The 17,592-nt window shown below is 46.9% G+C and overlaps 1 protein-coding gene across 23 annotated transcripts in view; it reads left to right on the top strand.

The window, feature by feature from the left end:
* The window catches only part of MTSS1 (MTSS I-BAR domain containing 1), a 150,259-nt gene that overhangs the window by 12,729 nt on the left and 119,938 nt on the right, over nucleotides 1-17,592 (top strand). For all 23 annotated transcript variants that reach the window (XM_082235592.1, XM_082235613.1, XM_082235607.1 and 20 more), the window contains exons 2-3: nucleotides 9,577-9,638; nucleotides 16,291-16,364. In XM_082235592.1, coding sequence (XP_082091718.1) covers nucleotides 9,577-9,638; nucleotides 16,291-16,364 — 136 coding nt within the window. The remainder of the gene's footprint in view (nucleotides 1-9,576; nucleotides 9,639-16,290; nucleotides 16,365-17,592) is intronic.

Raw genomic sequence — 17,592 nt, 5'->3', positions numbered from 1 at the left:
TTTTAACTGGAGATTTTGGGGGTTGCCTGCAGCTTTCCTTAGGTGGCGCATGTGCTATGGGCCCTTGCATTTGCCACATGCTGACGCTCAGTGTCGCGAGAGCACATGGCATCAGAACTTAGGAGCCGTGGTGAATGGCAGGTGTGCAGCACAGGTGGCAGATCAAGGGGTGGTCTGGCACACCCAACAATGAGAACCCAGAGCACGCATGACACAGCCTTGGAAAGTCACATTGTCATTTGGGAGCCTGTTTGGGCAGTGCTGTTTTAAAAGCTTCCCCCTCTTTCCAGTCAGGCGTGACGCCACAGGTATCGCAGAAAGGTTTTGCGGCGGCGTAGCTCAGCAGGAAATTTGTGCATCGTCGCGGAACAACATTACCAGCCGAGTCAATGTTTAAGGACGAAATGTGTGTATAATTGTGCACTGAATACCATGTAATACAGAACATGCGTTCTTCATTCAGTTCACTCATTCTTCCACTCATTTCTTAGGACGTGGTACATTGGAGTAATAAAACCAACAGTGCAAAATAGGCTTGTGTATATATATAAAAAATCCTATCTGTTAATTGCAAGTTGGCTGTTGCAAAACGATAAAAAAAATTTGGGCATTTCACCAGTTGGAAAAGTGAACTGAGTGTTCAGATATTAATGAAATAATGGTCTAGCCATTTTAAAGTATTCACTTTATTGCTCGAACCACCCAGGACGTTGGCTTTCCTTGACTTTTCATTATTTAGGCTGCAGTCCTGTGCACACATACCGGGGGTGTAAGTTGCATTGAACACAGCAAGGTTTACTTCTGAGTTAATTATGTATAGAATTGCACCATTAGTGTCTTGCTCACAGCAGTATTCGGGTTTTTAAAATACCTCCGACTGTTTCTTTATGTTACTTTCACAGCCATTCCTTTTCTAGACCCGTCTAATCCCAACAGGAGCTTCACAGAGCAGACAACCAGATTATAGGGCAGAGAACTTCCTGATTCCTGCCGCCAACAAGAAATCTTCATGGGCATTCCTAGGACATGGCTATCGCAGCAGATGTCTGCTTTGTGTTCATGTTCTATGGTTGCCTTCCATTACAGCAGGTGGCTGGTGGGACAGGAGAGCTTTGCTGTGCTCCAAACTCCTTGCTGGCAAACGACACCACCATGAATTAAAAGCAGTAAGTAGACACCTGCCTGGTGACTTTCTTGGCTGCATGGAACATCTGGCGATTCACTCATGGCCAGTTAATACAAAACAGTGAATACCTTTTGGTCCATGTAAACTTGCCTTCAACTTGCCATTTGGAACCAGTACTTTGGGTCACTTGAGTGGTTGTCCCCACGACTGCTGCACTCGAAGAGTCTTCTCTTGGACATAGGAGGGTTCCATGTGAGATTTGATTCTTAAAGAAGGTCACAAGCAGTTCCTCCAGAGCCACAGCCCAGTGTAAAAGGCAAAGGGACCCCTGACCATTAGGTCTAGTCGTGGCTGACTCTGGGGTTGCGGCGCTCATCTCGCTTTATTGGCCGAGGGAGCCGGCGTACAGCTTCCGGGTCATGTGGCCAGCGTGACTAAGCCGCTTCTGGCGAACCAGAGCAGCGCACGGAAACGCCGTTTACCTTCCCGCTGGAGTGGTACCTATTTATCTACTTGCACTTTGACGTGCTTTCGAACTGCTAGGTGGGCAGGGCAGGGACCGAGCAACGGGAGCTCACCCCGTCACGGGGATTCGAACCGCCGACCTTCTGATCGGCAAGGCCAAGGCTCTGTGGTTTAACCCACAGCGCCACCCGTGTCCCTTACAGCCCAGTGTACAACCCACTAATATGCAGAAGGTCCTAAGTTCAATTGCTGGTGTCTCCAGGTTGGGCTGGGTCTCTGCCTGACACCTTGGAGAGCTTCTCCCTGCCAGAGTCATCATTTCTGAGCTAGGTGGATCATTGGTCTGACTCAGTTTAACGCCGTTCCTTGTGTTCTTTTTTGGGGGGGGGGTAATTTTTAGGTGATGCACTCTTCCCTGAGATTGTCCTAGTTGGCCGTGGTATCTTTATTTACACCCAACCTTTCTTCCAGTATGGAACTCTTGGTGGTATACACCAGGCAATTTCTTACCCAGACACTGACTAAACTCACACTTGCTTAGCTGCATTGTATATCCCTCAGACCATGGCTTATGCCGTCCGTTGGCAAGGTTAAGTGGAAAGGATGCACCTTGGATTTTCTGAAAACAGGTGTTTAATGAGTATAGTTGGGGTTGGGACATCAGAAATGACTTTCTCATAGCTCTTGCATCCAGTAGAACCTAGGTACAGTGGTAAAGGTAAAGGTAAAGGGACCCCTGACCATTAGGTCCAGTCGTGACCGACTCTGGGGTTGCGGCGCTCATCTCGCTTTATTGGCCGAGGGAGCCGGCGTACAACCAGAGCAGCGCATGGAAACGCCGTTTACCTTCCCGCCAGAGCGGTACCTATTTATCTACTTGCACTTTGACGTGCTTTCCAACTGCTAGGTTGGCAGGAGCAGGGACCGAGCAATGGGAGCTCACCCCGTTGCGGGGATTCGAACCGCCGACCTTCTGATCGGCAAGTCCTAGGCTCTGTGGTTTAACCCACAGCGCCACCCCAGTGGTACCTCGTGTTAAATACTTAATTCGTTCCGGAGGTCCATTCTTAACCTGAAACTGTTCTTAACCTGAAGCACCACTTTAGCTAATGGGGCCTCCTGCTGCTCCTGCAAGATTTCTGTTCTCATCCTGAAGCAAAGTTCTTAACCCGAGGTACTATTTCTGGGTTAGCAGAGTCTGTAATCTGAAGTGTATGTAACCTGAAGTGTATGTATGTACCACTGTACTTGAGCTGAAATTCAAATTTATTTCAGGCACGCGACCCTGTGCATGTTTACTCAGAATCAACTGTGCTCAGTGGGGCTTATTCCAAACATTAAGAATACAGCTTAAATTTAGGATCTGAATCTTTCTCAAATTACTCTCTCTGTGTTTTCAGCTGTGGTTATCTCCCTGGAAAAGGCAGATGCGATTTTCGCATTGAACTGCTCATCCGAGAGAAAGGAACATAGTGTTTTGCAAGGGTTGTGGGTTGTGTGCTCAGAGCTGCAGCTCTTTCTACAGATTGGGCAGGGGAATGCTGTGGCGTTTGCCCTTTGTAGCTGCGGACCTCTGGCTTGCCAACTGGCCTTTCCCCTTATCGACTGAAATGTTTGTGCAACAGATGTCACTCTGGTTCATTGAACCATCCTGTTGGCCACTGGAGCGGAGCGTACCCTGACATGTCACTGGTCAAGGTTCCTTCTTAGGACATCATTCAGGTTATGCTGCCGATGGGCCCATGAGTTTCAGTTTTGTGCAGCAGAATTTCGAATCTGATCAGTGCGCTTGGGCAGTACAGCTGGAAACTGAATCCTGGAAGTTTGGCTGCAAATAACAAATGAATGCCCCAAAAGGGCATTTGTGAAGAGTGAGGATGGTAGAGAGAGAAGCATTGCTAATTAGCCAGATCTTAACGATCTAGGCTTGTACCCTTTGGTTACTTGCCTGACTTGGAGGATGCAAAGTCAAAAAATAAATAAACTCACTGGGTTTGATCACATGCATGCTAGTGAAGACCTTGTAGTGCGTATGGGTGTGAATGGAACCACATGCGCTTCTTAAAAGGGGGTTCACAGCCATAAATGGTGCTGTTTCGCAGGATGCACATTCATTGAGATGATATAAATATGTTGATATTGCAGCTGCTGCAGAGAGCTAGCCAGCTGAGGGTGGAGTCTCAGTCTCTTTCCTCCTTCGGTTGTGTACCACCTGCTAGCTTTGCTGCGAGGGTGTGATGCTCTGTTGACAACCCAATGGGACAGAGGAGTTTTAGTAGACCACAGTCCACAGTGCGATACGGCAGCTAATAAAAGCTAATTCTATTCTAGGCTGCATCAACAGAAGTATAGTGTCCCAAGTAATAGTCCCACTGTGTTCCGCCTTGGTCAAACCACACCTGGAATACTGTGTCCAGTTCTGGACCCAACAATTTAAGAAGGGTGTTAAAAAGCTTGAATGTTTGCAGAGGAAGGCAACCAAGATAAGGAGACCAAAGGGTTGGAAACCAAGTCTTACGAGGAATGGGTTGGATATAGAATCATAGAATCCTAGAGTTGGAAGAGACCACAAGGGCCATCGAGTCCAACCCCCTGCCAAGCAGGAAACACCATCAGAGCACTCCTGACATATGGTTGTCAAGCCTCTGCTTAAAGACCTCCAAAGAAGGAGACTCCACCACACTCCCTGGCAGCAAATTCCACTGTCAAACAACCTTTCTCCCTCCTCTATGTGACATCCTTTTATATAGTTGAACATGGCTATCATATCACCCCTTAACCACCTCTTCTCCAGGCTAAACATGCCCAGCTCCCTTAGCCGTTCCTCAGAAGGCATCGTTTCCAGGCCTTTGACCATTTTGGTTGCCCTCCTCTGGACACGTTCCAGTTTGTCAGTGTCCTTCTTGAACTGTGGTGCCCAGAACTGGACACAGTACTCCAGGTGAGGTCTGACCAGAGTAGGTAGACTTCTCTGCAACAGTCCTAAAATAATCCTGATTTTCATAGAATCATACAACCACGGAGTTGGACCAGCGACTCAGGGGTCATCCAGTCCAAACCCCCTGCAATGCAAGAATCTCAGCTGAAGCATCCATGACAGACAGCCATCCAACCTCTGCTTTTACTTATTTGTTGTATTTATGTTTAACTTGAAGAAGAGGAGTTATGGTAGCCATCTTCAAATATCGCTTGGAAGATGGAGCAAGCTTGTTTTCTCTTGCTCTAGAGGCTAGGACCCCGAACCCGTGGCTCCAAGTTCTAAGTAAGGAGATTCCAACATCAGGAAGAACTTATGGATAGTAAGAGCTGTTTGACAGTGGAATGGTCTCTCTTGGGAGGTTGTGGACTCTCCTTCTTTGGAGGTTTTTAAGCAGAGGTTGGATGGCCATCAGTCATGGATGCTTTAGTTGAGACGACAGCATTGCTGGGGGTTGGGGTGAAAGACACTTGGGGTCCCTTCCAACTTTTAAGATTCTATGAACTCTGTATGGGCCCTGTGTTCGTGTGTGTATACGTATCTGTAAGGGAGGCACATAAAAAAACTTGGTTCAATGAAGGTAACCAGATAGACAGGAAATCTGAGGATGACTGAATGAATTGCTGTTTTGTTTGGATGCTATGTTATAAGAGGTGGGGTAGAGGCTGGGAGGGAAGTCTCTTGCAACTTGCATACTTCGTTGGCATTGCAAAATCATCAAGAGTTGACAGATCTCTTGCTGAGCCGGGAGCTTTCTTGGACCAGTTTCACGATCACCTAAATGTGATTGGTCTTTGACAAAATGGTGTCTGTTTTAATAGGTCCCCGGGCAGGCGTCTCTTGGGAAGTGTGGAGTGATGCAAATTGCCCCAGAGCACTCTAGAAGTGGTTTACAAAAAGAAAGAAACAATAAAATTATTAGTCTAAAAAAACCCAGGGGAAAACAAGTATTAAAAACATTCAGCAAAAGGTAAGCTAAAATAGGCTAAAAAAAAACACAGATGAAAAATGCAATTCGGCATTCTGCGTGTTTCGGTAGGCTGTGAGGCAGTGTGGTGTAGTGGTTAGAGTGCCTACTTCACAGGGTTCTTGTGAGGATAAAACATGGAGGTGGTAAAGGGTCCATTCCACCTTGCACTCCTTGGAGGAAAGGTGCGAGGTAAATGAAATAATAAAAATATAATAATGGTGGCAGGGAGTTTTGAATTGTGGGTGCTGCCTGTCACACTAAAAGAGAGATTTATTTATTTTTAAAGTGCAGAATGAGTGTTAAACCATGCCAGTTCCACATACCAAAGTTGTATTGTTACTGGGTAAGGCAATCTTTCAAATTAACTGGTTGATAATCCCACACAGGCCTCTTCCTTTACGTAAAAAACTGCACTAAGGGTCCTTTCCACGTGGTTTTCAAACTTGGAGGTGACATTCTCACCAGTAGACTAATGGTTTGTGAACTTCATTAGTGCAAAGGTGACAAAAGCACAGCTTCAGCTAGCCAAAATTAAATTAAATATTGGGACACACTGCTGCTGGGGCAGTTCGTGCAGTCACAGCGAGTACCAGAAAGCAGCGTCTGGGTGCTCTTGACAAAACGAGCACATTTAATTCCGACTTAAAATGACATGTCTGTACAGGGCAGTGTTCAGCGGCTGCACCCCATCAGTGCAAAGATCTCGGCTTGCACAGTACAAATTTCCCCTCTCTTCCTTCCCCACCCTGTGTGTATCCCACACTCTCTGCAAATCTGCTCCAGGGGGTTCGGAGAACCCCTAAAAACAGGGGGGGTGCATGGCGTGAGGAGAAGGGAAGAGTGTTCCATTGCATAAGTGGGAAATATTTGCGCCGATGGAATGAGAGACTTGGTGCCACGTTGAAACCCACCCATGGTATCAGCCTCCCATCTTAAAATGCTCTTTCTCAGACAGGCGAACTAAGGCTTTAGTCTACACTCCTTACCTGGGAGCAAATCCTGTTGAACTGAAATGGGGGTTGCATCTGAGTAGACACTTTCTGATGGTGAGGGCTCTTTGAACTGTGGAACGGACTCCCTTGGTCAGCTCTCCTTCCGGGTGTGGGTGTGGGTTTGAAGCAGAGGTTGGATGGACACCTGTCAGAGATACTTTAGTTGAGATTCCTGCATTGCATGGGGTTGTTAATCCTTGCGGTCCCTTCCAACTCCACGTTTCTGTGCACACGATTGCACTGTAACGCAGCTTCAGAGCAGCAGCCGGGTTTTGTTTTTACATTTCAAAGTACAGTCATACCTCGGGTTACAGACGCTTCGGGTTGCGTGATTTCGGGTTGCGCACCGCGCTGAACCCGGAAGTACCGGAACGGGTTACTACTGGGTTTCGGCACATGTGCAGAAGCACCAAATTGCACTTTGCGCATGCGCAGAAGTGCCGAATCGTGACCCACACGTGTGTCTCCCGCACGGATCATGTTCGCAACTTCAACGTTCACTGTATCTAATACTTCGCTTTCCTACAAAATATTGTCTCCCGAAGCAGCTTAAAAGTACCAGTGGCCTGTGTTGCACCCAGCGGTGGACAGGCTGAGAGAGAATCCTACCTGCCTCTTACTCTGCCTTTCTCAGCAATGGCAAAAGGGATTTTAAAAAATAAGAATTATTATTGCAGTCTGGGTTGCCTTGCCTTGTGTTTGGCAGCGTGATTTCCCCCAGCCGAAATGGATCACGTCATCGGCAGTAGCCCTGCATTTGAGCGCATGCATGAGAGCATTTGAACGATGATACATCTCGTGCTTCACAAGCTGGGATTTGAATGAGTCTTTTGACTGTGCACGCACGGCTCCCTTTGTGCGAGTCAGCTAGCCAACCAGGAAGTCTTCAGGTAACTCTAGTTCCTGTTCCATCCAAACCAGGAAGCTATGGTTAGCAGGCTTTGCAAGAAGCCAGGGTAGTGTTCCTAAGCCGTTCATCATATTTTTTTGCAGTTCAGTTCTATTGCGTCCAAAGTTACGGAAGACTTCCTGGTGGATTTGCCCCTTTGCATAAAGGTGCCAAAGACTGGTTCATACCTCTGCTCATTAAGCAGGGAGCGGATAATCTGCGTGTATGATGCTACCACAGCGGTGGGCAATGTGCGGCCCTCTGCATAAGTTTACGCGGCCCTTGGCTTCTTTGGCCCCGCCCATTTCGGATCCTGGCCCTGCCCTCGACTGGCTTCAACCTTGGCCTGCGGTTAACTGAGGCTGTGTAGGTCTGGATAGGTTTGGGGGCCTGGGGAATCACCTCATGTAGGCCGCCTTGGGTTTCATGACGGAAGAAAGGAAACGAATAAAGCGAAATAGCTGTGGCCTTCAACAAATTACCCTCGAGGGAATGTGGCCCTCAACCGAAAATCTCCCCCCGTCCTGAACTATATAGCCAATGTTATGAAAATCTTGGCCTATACAAATGGACTGAAACCACTGTATTGCCCTTTGGTATGTACAGTGGTACCTCTGGTTGTGAACGGGATCCGTTCCGGAGCCCCATTCGCATCGCGAACAGAACGCAAGACGCGCCATCGCATCTGTGCGTGCGCGGGTCGCGTTTCGCCGCTTCTGCACGTGCGCGTGACGTCATTTTGCATGTCTGCGCATGTGCGAGTAGCGAAACCCGGAAGTAACCCTTTCCAGTACTTCCGGGTCTTCGCGGGACGTAACCTGAAGAAATGTAACATGAAGCAAACGTAACATGAGGTATTTGAGCTCTCTTGTGGAAAATTCCATGGCTGAAATGATTCCTGTTAATCAGTAACTGTTATTTATGTTGTTGAGAAATCAGCTACTTTTCCATTCCAGCCAGTCAAGAGTTTTTTATGCTGCTTGGAAGTTTTTATTTTTAAAACTGCCATCACCTGGTGCGATGTGGGCCGCCAGTGGCGACTTATTTCTCCCATTTGACCAACCTGAATCAACACAGGGTGCAGTGTTAGAAATTGGCCAGGCGCCAGGTGCGTTTTTCTACTAGCGTGGGTGCAGTTGCAGCTACATGGAGGTGACTGGGTGCAGGGTTGGCGACCGCAGTTTAAAAACCTCCGCCTTAGTAAAGGTAAAGGGACCCCTTACCATTAGGTCCAGTCATGACCGACTCTGGGGTTGCGGCGCTCATCTCGCTTTATTGGCCGAGGGAGCCGGCGTACAGCTGCCTTAGTCCATAGTTAATACCATTTCCATTTCCGCTGTGTGTGTTTCTCCTCCTTGCATGCTGGGACCAGTGAATTGTTGTTAGAGCAAGCAACAGTCGATCATAGAATCGCGGAATTGTAGCGTTGGAAGGGAACCCCAAGGGTCATCTAGTCCAACCCCCTGGCGAATAGACATTCCGTCGTGGCGACTGTAAACCTAGGTTTAAGGTGCCACTTGGCACCTAGCTTATACATGCTAGCGAGACTGAATGTCCTACGGGGAGATCGTAGAAAAGACAAAACGGTATCTGAATTTTGCTGAGTGATTTTATTGCACCAAACCTTACTGGAATTGTGTCTGTATGCCAATAAGGGTTTGAGAATTGAGAATACTGCCGTCACCGTAGTTGAACCTTAAAGTCTTTGTGTGAGCACAGAACTTGTTTTCACTAAGCACCTTGCGTCATTATGAGAAATGGTGTGTTTTTTAAAGGATTGCTTAGCTCACAAACCAGCCCTAGGTTTGAATCAGAACCAGCATGGGGCTGTTGGTTTACTCTCTCCTGCCTTCCATTCCCAAGGGCTCGGAGGAATTTACATTGCAAAACTTCTGAAGACCTCACTGAAGTTCCTGTCTGATGCCAAATGGGCAATGGCACTTTGTTTTCATTGCAACTCTGTGCTTTCCCTTGTTGACAGCTGCATTGAGTTTTTGTGGGGAGGAGCGGGGTTTAAATGTTTTAAATAAATGCATGGTTAGGAGTGTGGCTGAGCTTGTAGCTTCTGCCACACCCAATTAGCTTTTTACGAAGCTTTTAAAAAATCTGATCAAATTGAAGGTATTTCATTCTGCATTTTTGTTTTCTCTCTTCCAGGGAAGCTATCCGGTTTGGGAAGATTTCATAAACAAAGCTGGGAAGTTGCAGTCTCAGCTTAGGTAAGCTAAACCCTCGTTCCTCTCTTTCTGTTAGAGTTGCTCCTTTAAATCTACTAAGATGTCTGCACTTCAAATAAGCTTGGACTTGGAGTGCAGATGCTTTGCTGGCTCTCTGCAAATGATGGTTTGCAAATCTGGAGACAGTTCCCATAACACACACTCATTTCCCCCTTTCTCCTCCCCATTTGCCGAGCAAATTCCCCTGGCCTTGTTCCGTAATTTGGAGTCAAACCTTCAGTGCCTTGGACCATGACTGCCGCATGAATGAAAATTTGAACCCTTGGTTTGATGTAAATTAGGAAGCGATAGTTACTCGGGAAGCTTGTGTTAACCGTGGTAAATATTGTGTACAAGAGAGAGGAACCTGCGGCTCTCCAGGGGGTGTTGGACTCCAACTCCTATCAGCCCCAACCAGCATGGCCAATGGTCTGGGAAGATGGGAGTTGGAGTCCCAGCAACATTTGTAGGACCACGGCTTCCCCAGCCCTGATGTACAATTTTGAACCATGGGCACAGGCAAAGTGAAAGGAGAGTTCGCCTGAGATCGTAAATGGGGAAGTGACATCCATTCCCATGGCTAGCTTTATGATTTGCAAACTGTTGTTTCCAGAGAACCAGTGTGAAGTCTGCAATGTGCACATAGCACTTAGAATCATAGAATCATAGAGTTGGAAGAGACCACAAGGGCCATCGAATCCAACCCCCTGCCAAGCAGGAAACACCATCAGAGCACTCCTGACATATGGTTGTCAAGCCTCTGCTTAAAGACCTCCAAAGTAGGAGACTCCACCACACTCCTTGGCAGCAAATTCCACTGTCGAACAGCTCTTACTGTCAGGAAGTTCTTCCTAATGTTTAGGTGGAATCTTCTTTCTTGTAGTTTGGATCCATTGCTCCGTGTCCGCTTCTCTGGAGCAGCAGAAAACAACCTTTCTCCCTCCTCTATGTGACATCCTTTTATATAGTTGAACATGGCTATCATATCACCCCTTAACCTCCTCTTCTCCAGGCTAAACATGCCCAGCTCCCTTAGCCGTTCCTCATAAGGCATCGTTTCCAGGCCTTTGACCATTTTGGTTGCCCTCCTCTGGACACGTTCCAGTTTGTCAGTGTCCTTCTTGAACTGTGGTGCCCAGAACTGGACACAGTACTCCAGGTGAGGTCTGACCAGAGCAGAATACAGTGGCACTATTACTTCCCTTGATCTAGATGCTATACTCCTATTGATGCAGCCCAGAATTGCATTGGCTTTTTCAGCTGCCGCGTCACACTGTTGGCTCATGTCAAGTTTGTGGTCAACCAAGACTCCTAGATCCTTTTCGCATGTACTGCTCTCAAGCCAGGTGTTAGATTCATTTCAATATTCTAGAGTCACTGTGCACGGCCCTCCCTGTGCCACAGCAAATGCTCTCTGAAATACAGATGTCATCTGGGTGTGGTCTTTTCAGAAACCCAGTCCTCCCATTGTCTGTTAGTATAATTTGGAGGAAATGTCAAGCAGACATTTCAAACTCTCCTTACTGGCAGGTACTAAAAGTGAGTTGCATATTCCTCTTATTCTGCCTTCAGGATGCACTTCCTTCCTCCAGTGGCTTTGCTTCAGGCCCCACCCTGGATCTGGATTTTGCATTTTTGATCTGGATATGATTATAATTTTTTTTTTGCAAATCCTCATCTAGACATTTTCTCCATAGCCTGCTTGGAAGAGAGGAAATTGAAAGCATTTTGCAGAGACAGTGCAGGTAGACCCCGCAAATTGGTGCTTGCATTCTGTTTGCAAGTTGGTGCAGCAGTTCAGGTTTAGTAAAGCTGTCCTTATTTACATGCAAATTTGTTGAAGTTTCCACAGGGAGAAACAGTGTTGTTCTGTTCTGTTCTTGTTTGATACAGGAAGCTTAGATTGGGCAGTTTATCTTTGACAATAAAATTACTCAGGAGCTCAGCTTTCTACTTGCCCGTGTCTCTGCAAAGTTGGGAGTGCGGTTAGCCTAAGAATCGGCCGAATTCTGTTTATTTAACAAGTGAATAACAATCTGGTTTGTCTTGTTTTCTGCTTCGCGGTTGTTGATAATGCCTAAATAACCAGAAATGAGTATGCTAAATCTAGAGGGTATTTGGTTAACTGACTTCATTCCGCACATCTCACTTAGCCTTTCTTGAAGCAGAAGGATAGCGTTGACATTCATTCTTCTCTTTCCCTTTGTTAAGGGCTCCCATCTCTGTACGGTTCATACCTATACTTATTGATCAGCTGCTGGAGGAGAAGATGGGGAGGGGGCTGCAGTTTCCTTGCAGCTGAGCTGCACTCTGTCCTTTTATACCCTTGTTTCTTCGGCAGTGTGCCGTGAACAGTGGATGAAAACTTTCCCCACGAGAGCAACTTGCTTGGCATTCCGAGTCCTCTCTTGCTGTGAACCATTTTCCCTACAGCAGATCTTGGCTAACGATTTCTTGATTCTCCAGTGGCTGCAAACGGAGGGGGATTTTATGTGCGTCTTAAAAGTCTTCAGCTGACCTATGAAACGCTGTGCATCTTAACCTTTCTATGTGGCTGTTTAGTGCCCAGGAGTGCTGGTGGTCTGAGGCTGTAACTTTGCTTTTAGTAGTAAATAAGAGATTTTTCATCCCTGCGATTTTCTGCTGCGCAAAGGGATTTTGGAAGGAGGGAGGGGGTGTTTTTGCAGGGGAGAAACAGTAGGCAGGGCAGGAGGTGCTTAACCCTCGGTCGTCGCCCCCGCTGCTTTCCCCTTCGCAACACCTTTTCCTGGCTGCGTTTTGTCTTTAGGGTGGGATTCCGGGATGTGTTTGCAAGCTCTGGGGGGAAATTGTGTGTGCATACGTGCGGAAGGGGCAGAAATTGCAACAGAAAACTCCTGGATAGAGAAGACCTTCCCTTCTGCAGGTTGATTCTCCATTGCAGATGTCAAGGCCTCTACGCCATTAACTGATGTTGGCAAGCATGGGGTTGCCCGCCACAGACAGGTTCCATCTTGAAGAATTCTTCATTTTGAACCTGTGTTTAGTTCATTTCTCTCCTGCTGCTGTGCCCTTGTTTTTAGTTTCTCCCCAAAGTCATGTCCCAGATTCCTTTTTAAAATTTAAATCTGAATATGCAATTAATTTAGAGAAGGAAGCACTTCAGCACAAGTTTTTGAGGTGAGCGGGGTCCTTAAGACCTACTTATTCATGAAGTGCCGGCTATATTTAGGAAGCTCGGATTTACATTTTGTTTCTTGCTGAGAGTAAGAATCTGGGGACCTGCTGCTACTGGATGCATGCTTGGAAAAGGGAATAAAAAGGCCATTGTGTTTGCAAGGCAGCTTCCTAGGAGTTTTGTGTGGAAGGAATGCTTGGCCAGGCTACATCATCCTCAGACTTATGTGATGAATCTGTACATCTTAAGACTGAAAGTGATGGGAGTGTGTGACTGTTTGAATACTCCTCCAGCTGTTGTCCCTGTGCATTGAACTATCATGTCAGGCTAGAACATTCTCCCCAGGCTAGTTATGAATACATATATATAACGAGGGAGTCATATTTTTTGAGCAGGCGTCCTCAACCTCTGCCCTCCAGATGTTTTTGGCCTACAACTCCCATGATCCCTAGCTAGCAGGACCAGTGGTCAGGGATGATGGGAATTGTAGTCTCAAAACATCTGGAGGGCCGAGGTTGAGGGAGCCTGTTTTTGAGGGTTATATTACCTGAATTTTGAAGTGCTCTAGCCCAGCAACAGATGTATCCTTGTGTGATACTGCTGATTGTGTTTTTTGGGGTAGAAGAACCACTGAGACGACATGCCCTTTTTTATAAAAAAAAAAAAGCAGGGAGGAGAGGAAGTCCAGCTGAACTCTCTTCCCCCTTCCATTTTTTAGTTGGAACATTCAAAGCTAAGCCTGCATTATTTTCTTAGAAGTGTAGAGTTGGAAGGGACACCCAGGGTAATCTAGTCCAAACCCCTGAAATGCAGGAACGGAGAAACTGTGCAGGCCGTCCAGTGTCAGGTGATCTAGGGTGGACTCAAGCTATACTTGTGCTCTTACTCTCCAAATATGAAATGGTGCCCTTCTAGAGATGTGGAGGGGTGGGGAATCCATAGGAAAAAATGGGAGAAAAGGACCCTCAAAAATATTTCCCCCACAGGCCTTCACATCTCTCGTACCCCCCTCCTCCTGCAAATTAATATGAGTGCAATAAAGCAGGAAGTTTCCCAGTGCAAGCACCATTGAAGGCTTGTGCATTTCTTCCAACAGGGTTTGCATTGGAGAATGACCTGGCAGGTGGCATTGCATGGGCTAGAATGCTCTGGCATTCCATGTTGATGCGCCCAGATTCACCTGCATGAAGCAGCTGTTGCCCCTTGCCCCATGGTAGGGCCATCTCCTGGGATACTCTAAATGTAAAGTGGAGGCCCTATAAGCTTTAGAATACCTGAAGCCGCTCTACAGGGATGCAGGTGGCGCTGTGGGTTAAACCACAGAGTCTAGGACTTGCCGATCAGAAGGTCGGCGGTTCGAATCCCCGTGACGGGGTGAGCTACCGTTGCTCGCTCCCTGTCCTGCCAACCTAGCAGTTCGAAAGCACGTCAAAGTGCAAGTAGATAAATAGGTACCGCTCCGGCGGGAAGGTAAAGGGCGTTTCCATGCACTACTCTGGTTCGCCAGAAGTGGCTTAGTCATGCTGGCCACATGACCCAGAAGCTGTATGCCGGCTCCCTCAGCCAATAAAGCGAGATGAGCGCCGCAACTCCAGAGTCGGCCACGACTGAACCTAATGGTCAGGGGTCCCTTTACCTGAAGCCGCTCTGCAGTGTGAGCAAACGGATCTGTCCCTGCCAGGGATTTGTGCCAGGCTCATAGGCTCCTGAAGGGCTGGTCTGCTCCCTGTCTGTACCCAGCACTGTGCCGCTGGTTTGCCTGACGTGAGACTAGTGGGCTTTTGCATACATTTTGCTAGATACCGCTTCACCTGTGGTGAGAGAGATAAGCCAGCATTGATCAAACGAGTACTGGGCCCATTGTGCAGGAGTCTGGTCAGAATGCTGCCCTTTCCTGTTGTTATATTGCTTAATGCACAGCACTCAGCTTGTTCTTTGTATCCTCAGAAGAGATCTACGAGGTCTAAGCCTTATCCTCAAAGGCTGTTTTTTCCAGCTTTGCTAGACTGACCATTTATTTCTGGGAGTAGTAGTGTCAATAGCCTTCCTTTCTGTTTTAAGAGACAGAAACTTGCTCCGTAACGTTGCGGCTGGAACATCCATGGATGGCCGAGAAGCAGGTGCTGGAGATAGTATAGTAAATTCGCCTTTAGGTCAGGAATTTATGAACCAACAGCATTGGGAGAGGATCGCGTTGAGTCTTCAGGGTACAGCTTAAAGCAGTCCCTAGCCATTGCGGTGCCTCCTGCACAATGTTGAACTACAGTTCCCAGCACCATGCTGACTGATGGGAGTTGGAGTCAGGCAACATCTGGAGGGCACAGGTTGGCTATCTATGGCTCCAAGTATCATTTACAGTAACCCCTTCCCTGCACCATTTAAAAGCTTGAGAATTGTTTCTCTCCCTCTGTGTATTAAAGCACACATTCAAACATGATAAAATATGGTTTAGTTGTCAAACATGCCACTCAAATCCAGTAATTGCTTGGATTTGTAATTCTGTGTTCTTCCTTCTCTCTTCTGTCCAACGACTGTTTCATACTCTACATGAGTTTTTTAATTCAAGTGTAGACTTGGCTGGAAGTTGGGCTGATGTCGCTGCAAAGCTCACATGATTCTTGCATTCATGCCAAGATTTTAGGTGCTGCTCTTCTTAGATGTACACCTCCCAAAAACTAACATGTGCAGAGGATGCTGTTGATAATAGTTATTCGCTGCATATCAGAATAATTATTTACCTTCCTTCATTCTTCAGAGCAGAAATGTTGAACCTGTAGCCCTCTAGATTTGTTCTTGGATTCCGAACTCTCCACCAGCTCCTGACAAGATGGCCGGTGTTCAGGGATGATGGGAGACTGCCTTTCCAGATGAACTACATATCCCATCATCCCTGCCCATTGGCTGTGCTGGCTGGGATGAATAGGAGATGTAGTTCAGCAACAGATTAGAAGGTTTAGATGTCCTCCCTCTCTCCTTTAGAAGCACCACGTGTCTTTTTGTTGTTGTTCAAGTAAACTCTGTAAGAAAATAGGAGAAAAGCAAGTTTTCTGTGGTGCCATCAAAAGCAAGAAAGTGATTTGGGGTACAGTCATACCTCATGTTACGTTTTTTTCAGGTTGCGTCCCGTGGTGACCCGGAAGTACCCGGAAGGGTTACTTCCGGTTTTCGCTGCTCGCACATGTGCAATAGTGCTAAATCACGCTTGGCGCATGCGCACAAGCGCCAAATCACGCTGTGCACCTGCGCAGATATGCCACTTCAGGTTGCAGGCTTTTCATGTTGCGAACGGGCCTCCGGAACGGATCCTGTTCACAACCAGAGGTACCACTGTGAGCTGTGAGAGTCCTTTTTGTATTTTGTAGGAGCTCAAATGAGGAGGTGGTGGTTGTTTTTCTTTTCTGTTTGCAATGCTAATGCATTTTCCTTCTCGGTGCGCAGAGTTCTAAATAAGCTGTGTCTTGCGGTTCCTAACATCACATTATCTGCCTTGTATTTTAGGACAACGGTGGTAGCAGCAGCGGCGTTCTTAGATGCCTTTCAGAAAGTGGCCGACATGGCGACCAACACCCGTGGTAAGCAGATGTTTCTCTTAACAGCCTTTGCTAACCTGATGCCCTCCAAATGTTTTCGGCTATGGCTAGTGGGCGCCAGATTGTCAAAGGAAGTTTGGCAAAGGCTGAGTTGCATTTTATTCTGTTGAGCAAAATATTATGTGATTTTAACATTAGCAGGCTCTCCCTGTCTCTCTCTCTCTCTCTCTCTCTCTCTCTCTCTCTCTCTCTCTCTCAAACCCTGCCAACAGCCAAATCTGTTAGACATCTGTGAAATAGTCCCCCGTTCCCTCGAAAGTGTGAATATGTACTACATGAGCAGAAATAATAAATAAATAAAATTAATAGACGGCTTGGAAAAAAGCCGAAAAGGCAGAAACCTGTCATTGAAGTTTGACTGGTGTAAATAACAGGCACGCTGCTGTATTTCGCCATCTGAACGGTATCTCAGTCCAAAATGAAAAGAGTGGGTTAGATTCCCCCCCCCAAAAAAACGGTGGATTTACTGAAATATATTGGAGTGTGTTATGAGAGCTGAATGCAAATGTGTTTTGCAGCTTTGCGAGGTAAGTCTGCGGTTCATTTTACTCAGCTATGCTGCTCACGACCACCTGAAAGGAGGAGTAAAATACTGTTTCCAGTTTACAAAGACTTCCGTGCCCAGAGCTAATTACTTACTCACCATAGACGAGCAGCTTCTTAGGAGCCTGGTGTTTTTGGCAGTCTCACACTTGGAAGCCGAAGCCAATTCTGTATAGTTTGGCAAAGGTGACAGTCTTCCAGGGACCTTTCCTTTCCAGTTTGCCGTCTTTACTTATACTGCGAGGCTTCTGCTGTGTATGTATTCTTAATTTGCTCCAGAGGAATATATCTTGGCTCTGTTAGAATCATGGAATTGATAGCCCAGTCTGTGGAGGAAGAGACTCTTAATCACAAGGTCATGGGTTCGAGCGCCACGTTGGGCAAAAGATATCCCTTCATTGCAGGGGGTAGGTAGGCGTAGATGGCCCTCACGGTCCTTTCCAACTCTGATTCTCGTATTCGAAAGGTCTAGTTCAATCTCCTGCAGTGGATTTTCATCATCATTTGATTACGCCAGTGTCTGTTTCCTGCTTTTCAGTGGGTAGGTAATATCCCCGATTTGGGGTGCCCGGCGCAGTGCTACAGAAGGCCACTTGGGAAAAATTATAGATTCTGCATCCCCTGCGTTAAGCATCTTAAAAAAATGTATGTGTGAGCCACGCGTAAT

This window comes from Podarcis vaucheri, assembly GCF_965113315.1.
Source record: "Podarcis vaucheri genome assembly, chromosome: 8".
Taxonomy (NCBI): domain Eukaryota; kingdom Metazoa; phylum Chordata; class Lepidosauria; order Squamata; family Lacertidae; genus Podarcis; species Podarcis vaucheri.
Note: the sequence above shows the minus strand (reverse complement) of the source record. Positions and strands in the feature narration are given on the sequence as shown.